The 18,112-nt window shown below is 40.2% G+C and overlaps 1 protein-coding gene across 1 annotated transcript in view; it reads left to right on the forward strand.

Moving 5' to 3' along the window:
* The window catches only part of LOC123736165 (uncharacterized), a 52,420-nt gene extending 36,951 nt beyond the window's left edge, over positions 1-15,469 (forward strand). Inside the window, exons 5-10 of the mRNA XM_082969549.1 lie at positions 3,488-3,504; positions 3,654-4,009; positions 4,440-4,537; positions 4,695-4,872; positions 12,147-13,323; positions 13,484-15,469. Coding sequence (XP_082825675.1) covers positions 3,488-3,504; positions 3,654-4,009; positions 4,440-4,537; positions 4,695-4,872; positions 12,147-12,856 — 1,359 coding nt within the window. The 3' untranslated portion in view covers positions 12,857-13,323; positions 13,484-15,469. The remainder of the gene's footprint in view (positions 1-3,487; positions 3,505-3,653; positions 4,010-4,439; positions 4,538-4,694; positions 4,873-12,146; positions 13,324-13,483) is intronic.
* Positions 15,470-18,112: the final 2,643 nt, after the last annotated feature.

The raw sequence follows: 18,112 nt of genomic DNA on the forward strand, positions 1-18,112 counted from the left end.
ATCTTCATCCCTGAAGTAGCAACAATAACTATTGTCTATTGTTATTCTCAATGACCTTCCTGGCCTTATGAAAGCCTAGCTAAATACAATGTTTTCATGTCTTTGGTTATGCTAACATTTGTTCATTAGATTATATTTCTCATTAAGAATAACGTTGTTTTAATTCTATATGGGTCATGCATTGCTTTGGTCATGTGTTCTCTTATGGGTCAATGATTTTAATTAGAATATAGCAATGATGCTCTCTCCTCAATCACTTACAGTTTCTTTGGAAAGTATTCAGACCCCTTGACTTTTTACACATTTTGTTACGTTACAGCCTTATTCTAAAATGGATTAAATTAAACAATTTCCTCAGCAATCTACACACAATAGCCCATAATGACAACAGAAGTCTTATTTAGATAAGTATTCAGACCCTTTGCTCTGATACTGGACATTGAGCTCCGGTGCATCCTGTTTCCATTGATCATCCTTGAGATGATTCTACAACTTGATTGGAGTCCACTTGTGATAAATTCAATTATTATTGGGTTATTGTGTGTCGAATGATGAGGAAAAATGTAATTCAATACATTTTAGAGTAATATAACAAAATGTGGAAAAAGTAAAGGTGTCCTGAATACTTTCCAAATGAACTGTACAAACATCACATTGAATATTCAACTCACTTTCAAAAAGCTCCATGAGGAAGAAAGGATTCCCAGATGATCTTTTAGATGTTCTGTCTTCAGGATGTTCTGGGTTGATGGCTGTTGGAGAGGGGAGGGGCAGTTGAGTGAGCTGCGGCCTTTTATTGCCCTGCCTCTGGGAGCCTGTCAGCTTGTGACATGATGTGAGAGAGGGCCTACCTGTAAGATATTTTGTGCTATAAACGTGCTTTTATTTGAAGAGGTTTTTGACCATTCAGGGAACTAATCTCAAACACTCATGAAAACATGAACAAAAATATTGTCTACACTAAAGAATGTGAATTTGGTCATAAAAATGATTTTTGACAAGTTATATGCATGAAAATAAAGATGTTTAAAACATTTAACATTTTGGAGAGGTTTTTGGACACTATAGGGGACACCTAAGTCTTGTTATGGATAAATGTCTATAAAGAATGAATGGTATTAGATATCTGATCCATCTTTGGGGAACATGTTGACAAGATGTTGGGGAATCACTGGAGGGGAATGTTGACCAACTGAGCATCTCAGTGTACAGTTCAATAAACACAATAGGCATTTTGTTACATTTCAGTCTTCTGTGATGTATTTAAAGTGTCATATTGGGATGCAAACTCAAATATGAATACATTTAAACTATATCTGACATGGTACTGGTGTCTTCTTTTTTATAGCCCATAACCATGTGTGTGATGTGTAAACAAAAAAGGGCACCCCCCCCCATAAAAAGATCCCGCAACAGAAAGCTGCACAATATGTTGTGGAAAGTATTTTGCTTACCATGACTATATCCAACCCAACTCAATGTGTTGCCACTATCATGTATCCTACCATGACTATATCCAACCCAACTCAATGTGTTGCCACTATCATGTATCCTACCATGACTATATCCAACCCAACTCCATGTGTTGCCACTGTCATGTATCCTACCATGACTATATCCAACCCAACTCCATGTGTTGCCACCATCATGTTTCTATTTATTTTATTTTTATTTAACCTTTATTTTAGCTAACTCACCTGCTCCATTTTAGTAGCGACTAGCAAGTCTCTCTGTCCGACTTTTCAACTAGTCAAACAACTCCCGGATGTACGATTTTTATTTATTTAACTATGCAAGTCAGTTAAAAGAACAAATTGTTATTTACAATGACTGCCTACCAGAAGGCAAAAGGTCTCCTGCAGGGACAGGCGCTGGGATCAAAAATACAAATATAGGACAAAACACATAATAAGAGAGACACCACAACACTACATAAATAGAGACCTAAGACAACACTGCATGGCAGCAACACAGCATGGTAGTATCACAACATGGTAGCAGCATAAAACATGGTACAAACATTATTGGGTACAGACAACAGTATCCTACTTGGCTGAAGCTTTTATCTAGTGGAGGAAGTATTGAGGAGCAGGGAGGTTAAAGGTCACTTCATTATACAGCTGTTACTCTACACCAGTAAAAATGTGTACTGTTGAGGGTACTCAAGGACCAGGATTGGGAAACACTGCTCTACACTATCCTAGATAATGTGTTACCGGTGTAGAGGAGTAGGCAGGATGCAGTCACAGGTTTGGAACTACTAAATTTATTTCAGCACTAAAATCAAAGCGGGACAAAACCCCAATGCTGTTGTGCTCAAACCCAAAGTACAAAATATAATGTACTTATGAAATAGTAGGAGAGATTCCTCTTAGGAAAACAAGTAACATTTACAATGGCAGAGAGAGTATATATACAGTGATAGAGTGGGGATTGGAACCAGGTGTGTGAAATGATGACGAGACAAGTCCGGGGTTGATGAGTGGAGGGCGTTTGACAGCAGTAGGTTCGGCAGCAGCTAGAACGCCTGCAACGCTGAATGCCTGAACTGGACAGGAGGGGAGCCAAAGCGAAGTCTGGTGTGACATATTGAGAGAAAATCAATAGTATATTTAATATATTTTCTCAAATTCCGTTTTCTCCGTTTAGTAATTCCAGGTTTCTGATTTGTCCCTGTTTTTCAGTTTTTCACTGTCAAAATCACATTGTTAATAGAAAAACATCAAAAGGAGACCACTTTTGTAGTCTGAGAAAAATCTAAGACATTTTCATTTTTGTGTGTAGATACCCTTTAATTCAAGTGGCACCAGCAAGAGCCTTGCTTGGTTAGTGGTGTCTCTGTAGCACACATGTGATTGCAGAGTTTGCTGAACAAATCACAACTGGATTGATGCAAATAATCATGATATCATTCTGCCAGGTTTTTGGGAAAGCTTTTCCATCAACCAGAAGATGGTTGTCATTAGCATCATCGCTAACAGCTACACATAGTGGTAGACAAATGCACTCAGACAGGGGCATTTCTGGGCTGTTTCCTCTTCAGAAAGTTGAAGGAAAACACAGATCACTTAGGTGAATTTAAAAACGACTTGCAGGCAGCAGGTTCAGAATAACTATGAGAAAAAATGAATACAAATTATACCACCACCCAAAAGGGCACTTTAGAGACAGGAAGTACAAAACAGCCCTGGAGAAAAGTATTAACTGTAAGAAGTAAGACAAAACATAACACCTGGTTTTTTTTAATGACCTCTTTTGACATTGCTTTATTTTTGTTCCAATCTGCGTTACCCACTCCAGTCAGTAGATGGCGATATGAGTCTTTCAGGTGATGCTTCTTGCGTGACGTATAATCTAGTGGACGGACAGGAGGCTTCTTCAACAAAAGGCTTCTGATTCAGCCAACGCGGTGGTTAGCTAGCCAACATACAACCGAAACATTGAAGCTCTTTAGACTAATATTGTGTATATTAATCTTGGTGTTTAGAACACAGTTCTGTTTACGTATCTACTAGTTCATTTAAACGCAATTTGATTCTTAAATTAGCGAATGTGTTAACTTGATACTGCGCTAGGCTAATCTCCCGGAGCATGAGCTCACTAAACTAGACGGAGAAAGAAGCTCTGGTGAAAGGACAGGAAGAAGCTTGAAGAATGAAAAAGGAGGAAGAGGAGGCTATCACATTGAAAGAAGAGGATGATATTACAGTGAAAGAGGAAGATGGGAAAGAGGTTGTCAGAGTGGAAAGGGAGGAGGTAGAAGCTTTCGGAATCAAAAAGGAGGAATATGCCATAACATTGAAGGAGGAGAATGTAGTGAAAGAAGAGGAAGAACCTTTCAGAATCAAAAAGGAGGAAGACGCCGTAACATTGAAGGAGGAGAATGTAGTGAAAGAAGAGGAAGAACCTTTTGGAGTAGAAGAGGACGCTATCTCAATAAAAGAGGAGGAGGAAGACGTTTTACGAGTGAAAAGGGAGGAGGAGGAGTCAGAATATCCGATTACCACCAGTGAGTACTGTCTTAAAAACAGGGACACAAACTATGCAGTTGTTGAACTAATGTGGGGTTTTAAAGGGTCATTCTACTGAAGTTATACACTTTAATATGTTGTTCAGTACTGCCATTGGTACATATATTTTTAAAATTTGATTTCTTTTATTCTCCATGTGGTCTATATTAAAGTGCACTTCATCTAGTATAACAGGATTTTACAATCCAGTTCTGGTGCATAATTTCTACATAAAATATCAAAGGAATGCAAAAGGAACCCATTTTGTGGAATGACCTTTTACATTTGCATCACAAACAGTATTTTAAAAAAGCATAATGAAAGTTGCCAATTTAGGCCCTTTTTAGACACATTAATGACTGGTAAGACCCTATGATTGCAATAGAAGATCATAAGTTGACTGTCTGTTTGATGTTGTCATTCACACAGGAGAGAGACATGACTATTGTGGATGCTTTGGGGACCCTCAACAACATCCTGATGCTGACGAGTCAGAGAAGAGTCTCTCCAGATCAGAACACCAGATGGTACAGCTTGGTCTGGTCTAGCAATACAGCTTGGTCTGGTCTAGCAATACAGCTTGCTCTATCGGGGTCTGGGCTGGGTTTCTGTAAAGCACTTTGTCAACAGTGACATCAGCATCCATAATGAGATGTCTCTGTATCCCCTCTTTATGGTTACCAGGACAACGCTAGCCCTTCCTCCCTCCTGGAGTCCCCGTGTCGTGCCTCTCCCGGTAGCGCCTTACTGCTGGATATGAAAAGGTTGTCTGTGCTGCTGGTGGACTGCAGGAAAACAACGGGGCTGAGTGGAACTGTGAGAGGAGGAGAAGAGAAGAAAGGATCAGATTTGACACCTCAAAGTAAGTGTTGTAGTTTGAACAAATAAAATAGATCTGCCCACTGGTATCTGTCACCAGGACAACCAGCAGAGTTCTGTTAGTTGGCATGAAGATAGACTGGTATATTTCCACCACATCAGACAGTTCTGTTAGTTGACATTTAAAACCTTGATGAAAGTTAGCTTTAGGGAGAAAATGTCAAGATGATCCGATGTAAGGTGCATGTTTTACAAAAACTTTTCCTAAAAACATTATGGATGTTACATTGCCTGTCCAGTCAACCCCCCCCCCCCCCCCCCCCCATCTTTACAAGACTCTAGAACAGGAACTTGTCGGCCCTGCATTAAAGACCAAAATTGGTTAACCTCTCTGGGGTATGTGGGACGGTAGCGTCCCACCTCGCCAACAGCCAATGAAATAGCAGAGCGCCAAATTCAAAACAACAAAAATCTCATAATTCAAATTTCTCACACATAAAAGTATTATACACCATTTTAAAGATAATCTTCTCGTTTATCCAACCACAGTGTCCGATTTCAAAAAGGCTTTACGGCGAAAGCATAGCATTAGATTATGTTAGGACAGCACCTAGACAAGAAAAACCACACAGCAAGGAGAGGCGTCACATGAGAGGCGTCACAAAAACCAGAAATACAGCTAAAATTAATCACTAACCTTTGATGATCTTCATCAGATGGCACTCATAGGACTTCATGTTACACAATACATGTATGTTTTGCTCGATAAAGATCATATTTATATCCAAAACCCCCATTTTACATTGGCGTGTAATGTTCAGAAATGTTTTGCCTCCAAAACTGTCGGTGAATGAGCACATCAATTTACAGAAATACTCATCATAAACTTTGATAAAAGATACAAGTGTTATGCACAGAATTATAGATAAACTTCTCCTTAATGCAACCGCTGTGTCAGATTTCAAAAAAGCTTTACGGCAAAAGCAAATTTTGCAATAATCTGAGTATAGCGCTCAGACATCGTAACAAACCATACAGATAATCGCCATTTTGGAGTCAACAGAAGTCACAAATGGCATTATAAATGTTCACTTACCTTTGATGATCTTCATCGGAATGCACTCCCAGGAATCCCAGTTCCACAATAAATGTTTGTTTTGTTTCGATAAAGTCCATATTTATGTTCAAATACCTCCTTTTTGTTCAGTCGAGTAATCCAAATGCACTGTGCTCGCGCAGTAAGTTTAGACGAAATGTCAAAAAAGTTCTATTACACTTCGTATAAACATGTCAAACGATGTATAGAATCAATCTTTAGGATGTTTTTATCATAAATCTTCCATAATATTCCAACCGGAGGATTCTTTCGTCTTCAGAAATGAAAAGGAACACACCTAACTCACATGGGAGTGCACGTGATTGAGCTCATGTCATTTTCTCAGTCATCTGATTCCAAGAGTTCTTTTTCTCTCCCCATTCACAGTAGAAGCATGAAACAACGTTCTAAAGACTGTTGACATCTAGTGGAAGCCGTAGGAAGTGCAAATTGACCCTAAAGGCACTGTATATTAGATAGGCAATCACTTGAAAAACTACAAACCTCAGATTTCCACACCTCCTGGTTGGATTTTTTTCTCAGGTTTTTGCCTGCCATATGAGTTCTGTTATACTCACAGACACCAGTCACTGGCTTCATCAATAAGTGCATCGATGACATCGTCCCCACAGTGACGGTACGTACATACTCCAACCAGAAGCCATGGATTTCAAGCAAAATCCACACTGAGCAAAAGGGTAGAGCTGCCGCTTTCAAGGAGCGGGACTTGAACCCAGAAGCTTATAAGAAATCCCGCTGTGCCCTCCGACGAACCATCAAACAGGCAAAGCGTCAATACAGGACTAAGATTGAATCGTACTACACCGGCTCCGATGCTCGTCGGATGTGGCAGGGCTTGCAAACTATTACAGCCAACAAAGGGAAGCACAGCCGCGAGCTGCTGAGTGACACGAGCCTACCAGACGAGCTAAATTACTTCTTTGCTCGCTTTGAAGCAAGTAACGCTGAAACATGCATGAGACCATCAGCCGTTCCGGAGGACTATGTTATCTCGCTCTCCGTAGTCGACGTGAGTAAGACCTTTAAACAGGTCATCACTCACAAGGCCGCTGGGCCAGACGGATTACCGGAACGTGTACTCCGAGCATGCGCTCACCAACTGGCAAGTGTCTTCACTGACATTTTAAACCTGTCCCTGACTGAGTCTGTAATACCAACATGTTTCAAGCAGACCACCATAGTCCCTGTGCCCAAGAACACTAAGGCAACCTGCCTAAATGACTACCGTCCCGTAGCACTAACGTCTGTAGCCATCAATTGCTTTGAAAGGCTGGTAATGGCTCACATCAACACCATTATCCCAGAAACTCTAATTTGCATACCGCCCCAACAGATCCACAAATGATGCAATCTCTATTCCACTCAACACTGCACTTGGACAAAAGGAACACCTATGTAGAGGCAGCAGGTAGCCTAGTGGTTAGAACATTGGGCCAGTAACCGAAAAGTTGCTATATCGAATCCCCGAGCGACAAGGTAAAAATCTGTCGTTCTACCCCTGAACGACACTGTTCCTAGGCTGTCAATGTAAATTAGAATTTGTTCTTAACTGACTTGCCTAGTTAAATAAAACATGTAAAAATGTGAGAATGCTATTCTTTGACTACAGCTCAGCGTTCAACACCAGCCTATAGACAGCCTATCGGGAGGAGGTCAGAGACCTGGTTGTGTGGTGCCAGGACAGCAACCTTTCCCTCAACGTGATCAAGACAAAGGAGATGATTGTGGCCTACAGGAAAAGGAGGACCGAGCACGCCCCCATTCTCATCTACGGGGCTGTAGTGGAGCAGGTTGAGAGCTTCAAGTTCCTTGGTGTCCACATCACCAACAAACTATCATGGTCCAAGCACACCAAGACAGTCATGAAGAGGGCACGACAAAACCTATTCCCCCTCAGGAAACAGAAAAGATTTGGCATGGGTCCTCAGATCCTCAAAAGGTTCTACAGCTGCACCATCGAGAGCATCCTGACTGGTTGCATCACTGCCTGGTTTGGCAACTGCTTGGCCTCTGACCGCAAGGCACTACAGAGTGTAGTGCGTGCGGCCCAGTACATCACTGGGGCCAAGCTTCCTGCCACCCAGGACCTCTATACCAGGCGGTGTCAGAGGGACTGCCCCCCCATCCCCCCTCTTTACGCTGATGCTACTCTCTGTTTATTATCTATGCGTAGTCACTTTAACTCTACCTATATGTGCATATTACCTTAATTACCTCGACTAACCGGTGCCCCGGCACATTGACTCTGTACCGGTACCCCCTGTATATAGCCTCGCTATTGTTATTTTACTGCTGCTCTTTAAATATCTGTTACTTTTATTTGTTAAATTTTTTTAAACATCAATTTTTTTAACTTAACAGGTATTTTTCTTAACTGCATTGTTGGTTAAGGGCTTGTAAGTAAGCATTTCACTGTAAGGTCTACACCTGTTGTATTCGGCACATGTGACAAATAATATTTAATTTGATTTTTATACTTTTCTAATAAAACACTTTTCAACCCATATGATCTATTACATAATAAAACTCTAATAAAACATATACAAATATGATGTCATAGTGAATTCATGACATGTGAATGAACAAACCTTTTCATACTTTGTAATATAGCTATATTTAGACTGAAGAAAAATATAAATGCAACAATTTCAATGATTTTACAGATCATATAAGTTAATCAGTCAATGTAAGTAAATTCATTAGGCCCTGATCTATGGACTTCACACGACTGGGCAGGGGTGTGGCCATGGGGGGTGGCCTGCGAGGGCATAGACCCACCCACTGAGGAGCCAGGCCCAGCCAATCAGAATTCGTTTTTCCCGTCAAAATGGCTTTATTACAGAGAGAAGTACTACTCCGTTTCATCAGCTGTCTGGGTGGCTGGTCTCAGTCTCCCACAGGTGAAGACGCTGGATGTGGATGTCCTGGGTGGGTGTGGTCACACGTGGTCTGCGTTTGTGACAGCTTTGCACACTATTGGCATTCTCTCAACCGGCTTCATGAGGTAGTCACCTGGAATGCATTTCAATTAACAGGTGTGTCTTGTTAATTTGTCGAATTTCTTAATGTGTTTGAGCCAATCAGTTGTGTTCTGACAAGGTAGGGTGGTATAAAGAAGATAGCCCTATTTGATAAAAGACCAAGTCCATATTATGGCAAGAACAGCTCAAATAAGCAAAGAGAAGCGACAGTCCATCATTACTTTAAGACAATCCAGAACTTTTAAAGTTTCTTCAAGTGCAGTCGCAAAACCATCAAGTGCTATAGTGAAACTGGCTCTCATGAGGACCGCCACAGGAAAGGAAGACCCGGAGTTACTTCTGCTGCAGAGGATAAGTTCATTGGAGTTACCTAGTTAGATTGTAGGCAATCTCAACGCTGTGTGTTACAGGAAAGACATCCTTCTCCCTCATGTGGTACCCTTCCTGCAGGCTCATCCTGACATGACCCTCCAGCATGACAATGCCACCAGCTATACTGCTCGTTCTGTGCATGATCTCCTGCAAGACAGGAATTACAGTGTTCTGCCATGGCCGGCAAAGAGCCCGGATCTCAATCCCATTGAGCACGTCTGGGACCTGTTTGATTGGAGGGTGAGGGCTAAAGCCATTCCCCCCAGAAATGTCTGGGAACTTGCAGGTGCCTTGGTGGAAGAGTGGGGTAACATCTCACAGCAAGAACTGGCAAATCTGGTGCAGTCCATGAGGAGGAGATGCACTGCAGTACTTAATGCAGCTGGTGGCCACACCAAATACTGACTGTTACTTTTGATTTTGAACCCCCCTTTGTTCAGGGACACATTATTCAATTTCTGTTTGTCACATGTCTGTGGAACTTATTCAGTTTATGTCTCAGTTGTTGAATCTTGTTGTGTAAATATTTGTATGAAAAAATGTTAACTTCTCTGGGGTATGTGGGACACACTATTCAACAGCCAGTGAAATAGCAGGGCGGCAAATTCAAAACAACAAAAATCTCATAATTCAAATTTCTCAAACATACTATTATATCCCATTTTAAAGATACACTTTTCGTTAATCCAACCACATTGTCCAATTTCAAAAAGGCTTTACGGCGAAAGCATAACATTAGATTATGTTAGGACAGCATCTGTACAAGAAAAACCACACAGCCATTTTCCAAGCAAGGAGAGGTGTCACAAAAACCAGAATTACAGCTAAAATGAATCACTAACCTTTGATCTTCATCAGATGGCACTCATAGGACTTCATGTTACACAATACATGAATGTTTTGCTCGACAAAGTTAATATTTATATCCAAAAACCCCATTTTACATTGGCATGTAATCTTCAGAAATGTTTTGCCTCCCAAAACTTCTGGTGAATGAGCACATCAATTTACAGAAATACTCATCATAAACGTTGATAAAATATTAAACTGTTATTCAAAGAATTATAGATACACTTCTCCTTAATGCAACCACTGTGTCAGATTTCAAAAAAACTTTACAGCGAAAGCACACTTTGCAATAATCTGAGTACAGCATTCAGACACAAAACCAAACCCGCCATTTTGTGGAGTCAACAAAACTCACAAATAATGTTATAAATATTCACTTTGATGATCTTCATCAGAATGCACTCCCAGGAATCCCAGGTCCACAATAAATGTTTGTTTTGTTCGATAAAGTCCATCATTTATGTCCAAATACCTCCTTTTTGTTCACGCGTTCAGTCCACTACTCCAAATGCAGGAAGCGTGCGCAAAATGTCACGACGAAAAGTCAAATAAAGTTCTATTTACGTTCATAGAAATATGTCAAACGATGTATAGCATCAATCTTTAGGATGTTTTTAACATAAATCTTCAGTAATATTCCAACCGGAAAATTCCAATGTCTTCAGAAATGAAAAGGAACACAGCTAACTCTCACGGGAGTGCGTGCCACTGAGCTCATGTCATTTTCTCACTCCTCAACTTCCAGGCCCTCTTCATCGCTCCATATTCACAGTCGAAGCATGAAACAACGTTCTACAGACTGTTGACATCTAGTGGAAGCCTTAGGAAGTGCAAAATGAACCCTAAGTCACTGTATAGGCAATCACTTGAAAAACTACAAACCTCAGATTTCCACACCTCCTGGTTGGATTCTTCTCAGGTTTTTGCCTGCCATATGAGTTCTGTTATACTCACAGACATCATTCAAACAGTTTTAGAAACTTCAGAGTGTTTTCTATCCAAATCTATAATAATCTGCATATCCTACCTTCTGAGCCTGAGTAGCAGGCAGTTTAATTTGGGCACGCCTTTCATCCGGACGTCAAAATACTGCCCCCTACCCTAGAGAAGTTAAGTTTGCTGAAAATAAATGCAGTTGACAGTGAGAGGACGTTTCTTTTTTTGCTGAGTTTATATATAGTTACTATCAGTTTTAGGAACATCTAGCCAAAATATTTCACCTTATTTTTTACTTTACCCAAAATATGACATCAGCGATAGTCAAAATGTTGAAAACCTGTGAATGTCTAAATAAGAAATTGTGCCATTTATTCATTCTGTTTTACAAGTCAGAACACAAAACACTAAACAGTTCTAGGACACTCAAGACACAGACATCGCTGGATTCCAATCGAGCAGGTGGTTCTAAACATATAACTTCCATAGCTGTATGATACAGAATGTGACCTACACACATCTTTACCCAAAATGTCATGAAATCAGTGATAGTCAAAATGTTGCAAATCTGTGAACGTCTAAATAAGAAGTTGGACCATTTAAACGGCATGTGTTGAACCCTTTCAACAACGGGGAGATGTTACTGATGTGCTTTGTGTCTTCGACGTAAAAACTAGTTTTGGACTTCCTCGCAAAATTACTTTACCTATTTTTGGTTTAAGGAAGTGTGTAGGTCGCATTCTGTGTCATACAGCTATGAAGGTTATATATTTACAACCACCTGCTGATAGGAATCCAGCGACGTCTGTGTCTCATGTCCTAGAACTGTTTAGTGTTTTGTGTTCTGACTAGTAAAACAGAATGAATAAAATAAGTAATGTTAACATATCAGTAATTACCAGGAAGCTCTACAACATTTGTTTTAAAATCACACCAAGATTGTTAAAACAGGCCTTAGGTTATTGAGAGATCTGATTAGGATTTACCCTTGTAGCAAGGCTGTTTTATCATGTGGAAGTTTCATTCAGGTCTTTATTTAAATAAACACTCTGTCTTTGACAGGAGAAAGACCAGACTCCGAGGAACCAGTGCCAGAGACGTCCAAACCAGCAAGACGACACCACTGCTCCCACTGTGGAAAGGGTTTTAAACAGTTACGGGACCTGAAACAACATGAGAGAATACATACAGGAGAAAAGCCGTACCACTGCGCCCAGTGTGGAAAGAATTTTAACCACAAAGGATACCTGAAACAACATGAGAGAATACACACAGGGGAGAAACCGTACCACTGCTCCCAGTGTGGAAAGAGCTATAACCAGAGAGGATACCTGAAAAAACATGAGAAAATACACACAGGGAGGAGTTTTAACCAGAAAGCACACCTGATCCAACATGAGAGAATACACACAGTGGAGAAGCCATACCACTGCTCACAGTGTGCAAAGAGTTTTACAAGGTTAGGGGGCCTGAAAATACATGAGACAATACATACAGGAGAAAAGCCGTACCACTGCTCCCAGTGTGGAAAGGGTTGTAACCACTTAAGTGGACTGAAAAGACATGAGAGAATACACACAGGTGAGAAGCCGTACCACTGCTCCCAGTGTGGAAAAGGTTTTACCCAGTTATGTAACCTGAAAACACACAAGAGAATACACACAGGGGAGAAGCCTTACCACTGCTCCCAGTGTGAAAAGAGTTTTAAGGAGTTAGGTAACCTGAGAAGACATGAGGTAAACCACACAGGAGGTAAGGATGTAGGCCTCTGAACAGTAGGACATAGGACAGATGTAGGCCTCTGAACAGTAGGACATAGGACAGATGTAGGCCTCTGAACAGTGGGACATAGGACAGGAGAATGCTCAATACATGGTGGGACAGTAGTCCCCAATAGATTTTGGGACAGTAGTCCTTCTTTCGTTCATAATGCGTTTGAGCCAATCGGTTGTGATGTGACAAGGTAGGGGGTTATACAGAAGATAGCCCTATTTGGTAAAAGATTGAGTCAACATTAGGGCAAGAACAGCTCAATTAAGCGAAGAGAAACGACAGTCCATCATTACTTTAAGACATGAAGTCAATCAATCCGTTTCTTCAAGCGCTATGTTGAAACTGGCTCTCATGAGGACCGCCACAAGAAAGGAAGACCCAGAGTTACTTCTGCTGCAGAGGATAAGTTCATTAAAGTTACCAGCCTCAGAAATTGCAGCCCAAATAAATCCTTCACAGAGTTCAAGTAAGACACATCTCAAAATCAACTGTTACATTTACATTTACGTCATTTTAGCAGACGCTCTTATCCAGAGCGACTTACAGTAGTGAATGCATACATTTCAATTCATTTCATACATTTTTATTTTTTCCCCCCCCATTTCCCCCCCCCCCCAACTGTTCAGAGGAGACTGCGTGAATCAGGCCTTCATGGTCCTATTGCTGCAAAGAAACCTACTAAAGGGTCACCACTAAGAAGAAGAGACTTGCTTGGGCCAAGAAACACTAGCAATAGACATTAGACCGGTGGAAATCTGTCCTTTGGTCTAATGAGTACAAATTTTTGATTTTTGATTCCAACCGCCATGTCTTTGTGAGATGCGGAGTAGGTGAACGGATGATCTCCGCATGTGTGGTTCCCACTGTGAAGCATGGAGGAGGTGGTGTGCGGATGCTTTGCTGTTGACACTGTCAATGATTTTATTTTGAGTTAAATTCACACTTAACCAGCATGGCTATCACAGCATTCTGCAGCGATATCCCATCTGTTTTGGGCTTAGTGGGACTATCACTGGTTTTTCAACAGGACAATGACCCAACACAACTTCAGGCTGTGTAAGGGCTATTTGACCAAGAAGGAGAGTGATGGAGTGCTGCATCAGATGAACTGGCCTCCACAATCACCTGACCTCAATCCAATTGAGATGGTTTGGGATGAATTGGACCGCAGAGGTTAGGAAAAGTGGCCAACAAGTTATCAGCATGTGTTGGAACTCCTACAAGACTGTTGGAAAAGCATTCCAGGTGAAGCTGGTTGAGAGAATGCCAAGAGTGTGCAAAGCTGTCATCAAGGCAAAGGGTGGCAATCTTGAAGAATCTAAAATATATTTTGATTTGTTTAACACTTTTTTTGGTTACTACATGATTCCATGTGTTATTTCATAGTTTTGATGTCTTCACTATTATTCTACAATGTAGAAAATAGTCAAAATAAAGAAAAACCCTTGAATTAGTAGGTGTGTCCAAACTTTTGACTGGTGCACATGGTGGTGTACATAAAATCCCCTGGCAACCGCTCCAGTGGACATTCCTGCAGTCAGCATGCCAATTGCCCGCTCCATCTGAGACGTCTGTGGCATTGTTGTGTGACAAAACTACACATTTTAGAGTGGCCTTTCGTTGTCTCCAGCACAAGGTGCACCTGTGTAATCATGCTGTTTAATCAGCTTCTTGATATGCCACACCTGTCAGGTGGATGGGTTATCTTGGCAAAGGATAAATGTTTACTAACAGGGATGTACCACTGCTCCCATTGTGGAAAGAGTTTTAACATGTTAGGAAGTCTAATAGCTCATGAGAGAATACACACATGGAGAAGCCTTACACATTTCACTTAAATGGCATGTGAGAATCCACACAGGAGAGAAAAATAACTTCTAGTGTGTAAATTGATATTTCACATCTTATTGACTTAATTACTTCTCCTAGTGTGTAAATTTATATTTCACATCACATTGACTTAATTACTTCTCCTAGTGTGTAAATGTATATTTCACATCACATTGACTTAATTACTTCTCCTAGTGTGTAAATGTATATTTCACATCACATTGACTTAATTACTTCTCCTAGTGTGTAAATTTATATTTCACATCACATTGACTTTAAATTCATCAGAGAACATACACAGTGCTCCCATTGTCTTATAATGTTGACTGAGAATGTGTTTATACCATATGGAATTGAATTGTATAAAGTATTATACTCACAAATATATTTTAATGTTTTTATTATAAAATATTAATTGAATATGGAGGATGTCAGTTTGAATATAGAGTAGATCAGATTCCATGTGTTTAAATGGTCCTTTTTAAACACACTGTGTGTGTTTATCTGTGTGTTTATCTGAGTGTCATTCCTCCTGATAATCAAGTGATATTTGGATGTGATGCATTTGCTCCATTGTTTACATTTGCATTGTTGGCCCACTGATGATTTAATGACATGAAAATGTTCACTGACTCGCCCACAGATTGCTGTTTCATCATTGTCTCAATGAAGAGTTCCTCGTTCCACTTTATTGGGGGCATTTACAAGCCTCCCACTGGTTGAATAAACGTTGTTTCCACGTAATTTCAATAAAACAAATCCATGTGATGATGATAGATCAATGTAGGAAATGTATTGGGTTTGTAAAAAGCAATCAACATCAGGTATTTTTTATTTATTTTCCACCCAACTGGCAACCTAAATCCAATGACAGGTGACATTTTGTGATGATTTCATGTTGAATTCACTTTAGTTGAGGACTCAAAGGAATGTAAATAGAAACTAGATGTCGAACTGACGTCTGTGCCCAGTGGGCTGGTTTGAATAAGCGGCAGGTGTTGGATCAATATCCACCTTAGTAGCTAAGTTTCCATGCAATTTGCCACAGATTTTCATGTGAATATTCTCAAATCTGCAGAAACTATATAGGAATTTTCCATCAAACAGACTTATTGCGGATAAAATGCTTTGCATGATAACGTAGTGCAAGAAAAAATTACTTTCGCTATTAAATTCCCATGTACTGTATGAAAAATACAAGTTAAATGGGTTTCCATCACATTGTCAACTCTACTGATGGTTTTAAAAACTTTTGCGTGAAATAGAAAACGTGCTCTTGTCCCGTGTACTGTAGCCAGCAGCTCACATTACAGTGCTGGTAGGCTACCTACATGATGAGATTATTATGGATAAGAGAGATATTTTATTTGTCAAATGGCAACCAAGCATCAATCATCATGTCACCAGAATAAGACCATCAAAATGTATTGGAAAGGAGCATCAAGCTCATCACGTGCACTTTCACCACCCTGTGAAGTTCATAACTTATTTCATCTGTAGCCTAATAAACTACATGGGTTCCCAAGTCGTAGTGGGAGGACCACTCAACATGTCATTGCGTGACTCCAAGTTAACTAAGATATGATGGTTATTATATAAATATTTGTGCATGAAGGAGTTTCCACAGCCATTTCTCGCTTTTCCATTTTTACTGACACAAAAAGACAATTAACAACTTGTCAAACAAACTAACAAATTGTCTGTCGGCATTTATAGAAGTGTTCAGGCATATCCTGTTTCCATCAGCCTGGTCATTACTTTTGAAATGGTTGGATCAATATCCACCTTCATGATATGGATGAAGCCTGGTTTGGAATGTCTGAGTAGTTCTATCTGATGTCATAATACACTCCTCTGATAATCAAGTGATATTGTTTACATTTAGGTCGCTCTGATAATTTATATCTTACAGTGTGGCTTTAAAGAGCAGTGATACTATCAAGAGCAGTGTGCGGGTCTCTTCTTTCTTCTCATTTCATTAAACTGTTACCATGCACCTGCAAAAAAGATAGCTCAGATGTGCCTTTTGAATTTTGAAATACATTTGCTGCCTTAAAATTACATCTAAAAAGGGATTAAATTACATTTTATAGAACGTGTTCAACAATTTGTTGTTTGTTCTACCAACTTAGAACAACATATATCCATCGTTTTTGTAAAACAAAAATGGTCATTGATGGACAGTGATATTTAAACCTGATTTTCTCAATTTTTTTGGCAGATTTAAGTCAGGACTGGGAACAGACCACTTATGAACAACAACTCTTGGAAAGCCATTCTGGTGTCTTTTGCATAAAAATGTGTATAATTGTCCCTCAGAAAAATAAAACCCTGTCCCAGCTTTCGGTTTTCAGAAGACTGAGGGGGGTTTTCCTCTGGGCTTTGCTCCTTTCATATTTCTTTTGATCCTGACAAATTCCCCAGTCTCTGCCGGGGACAAGCATACCCATAACGTGATGCTGCCACCACAATACTTATTGTGTGGTTAATGTGTGGTCTATCTGCAGGTCATCAGACTGTTAAATAGTCTTCACTAGCCGGCCTCCGCCCAGTACCCTGCCCTGAACTTTAGTCACTGTTACTAGCCGTCTACAACCCAGTACTCCACCCTGTATTCTAGTCCAGGCTCATCCTATATAATTACTGCTGTGCACACCTTTTCTATTCATATACGGTCCATAATGTCTATACACACCATCATATACATTGTAAACAAACTGTGTATATTTATATTCCAGACTCTAACATGGCTCGTTCTACCATTTCTATATTTCTAAATCCTTAAAAGAAATTGTGGGGATTTGCGTGTATTGTTTTGTATTGTTAGATATTACTGCACTGTTTCGCTACACCCGCAATAACATCAGAGAAATATGTGTATGAGACCAATAACATTTGATTTGATCTGTGGTTAGAAGTGTGCAGACAACAGATGGTGTTTATGGTGAAGAGGACTGTGGACTCAGTGGAGGACATCCCAGCTACTTGGCAGTGTTGACACTGCTACTTCCTATCTGACTGTTAATAGGACTTCACTGTTACTTCCTACCTGACTGGTAATAGGACTTCACTGCTACTTCCTACCTGACTGGTAATAGGACTTCACTGCTACTTCCTACCTGACTGGCAATAGGACTTCACTGCTACTTCCTATCTGACTGGTAATAGGACTTCACTGCTACTTCCTATCTGACTGGTAATAGGACTTCACTGCTACTTCCTACCTGACCAGTAATATGACTTCACTGCCACTATCATGTATCCTACCATGACTATATTTATTTATTTAATCTGTATTTAACTAGGCAAGTCAGTCAAGAACTAATTCTTATTTACAATGACATCCTACCAAAAGGCAAAATGCCTCCTGCGGGGATGTGGGCCTGGGATTAAAATAAATAAATACAATATAAAGGACAAAACAC

Source organism: Salmo salar, chromosome 02 (assembly GCF_965601325.2).
Source record: "Salmo salar chromosome 02, fSalSal1, whole genome shotgun sequence".
Classification (NCBI taxonomy): Eukaryota; Metazoa; Chordata; class Actinopteri; order Salmoniformes; family Salmonidae; genus Salmo; species Salmo salar.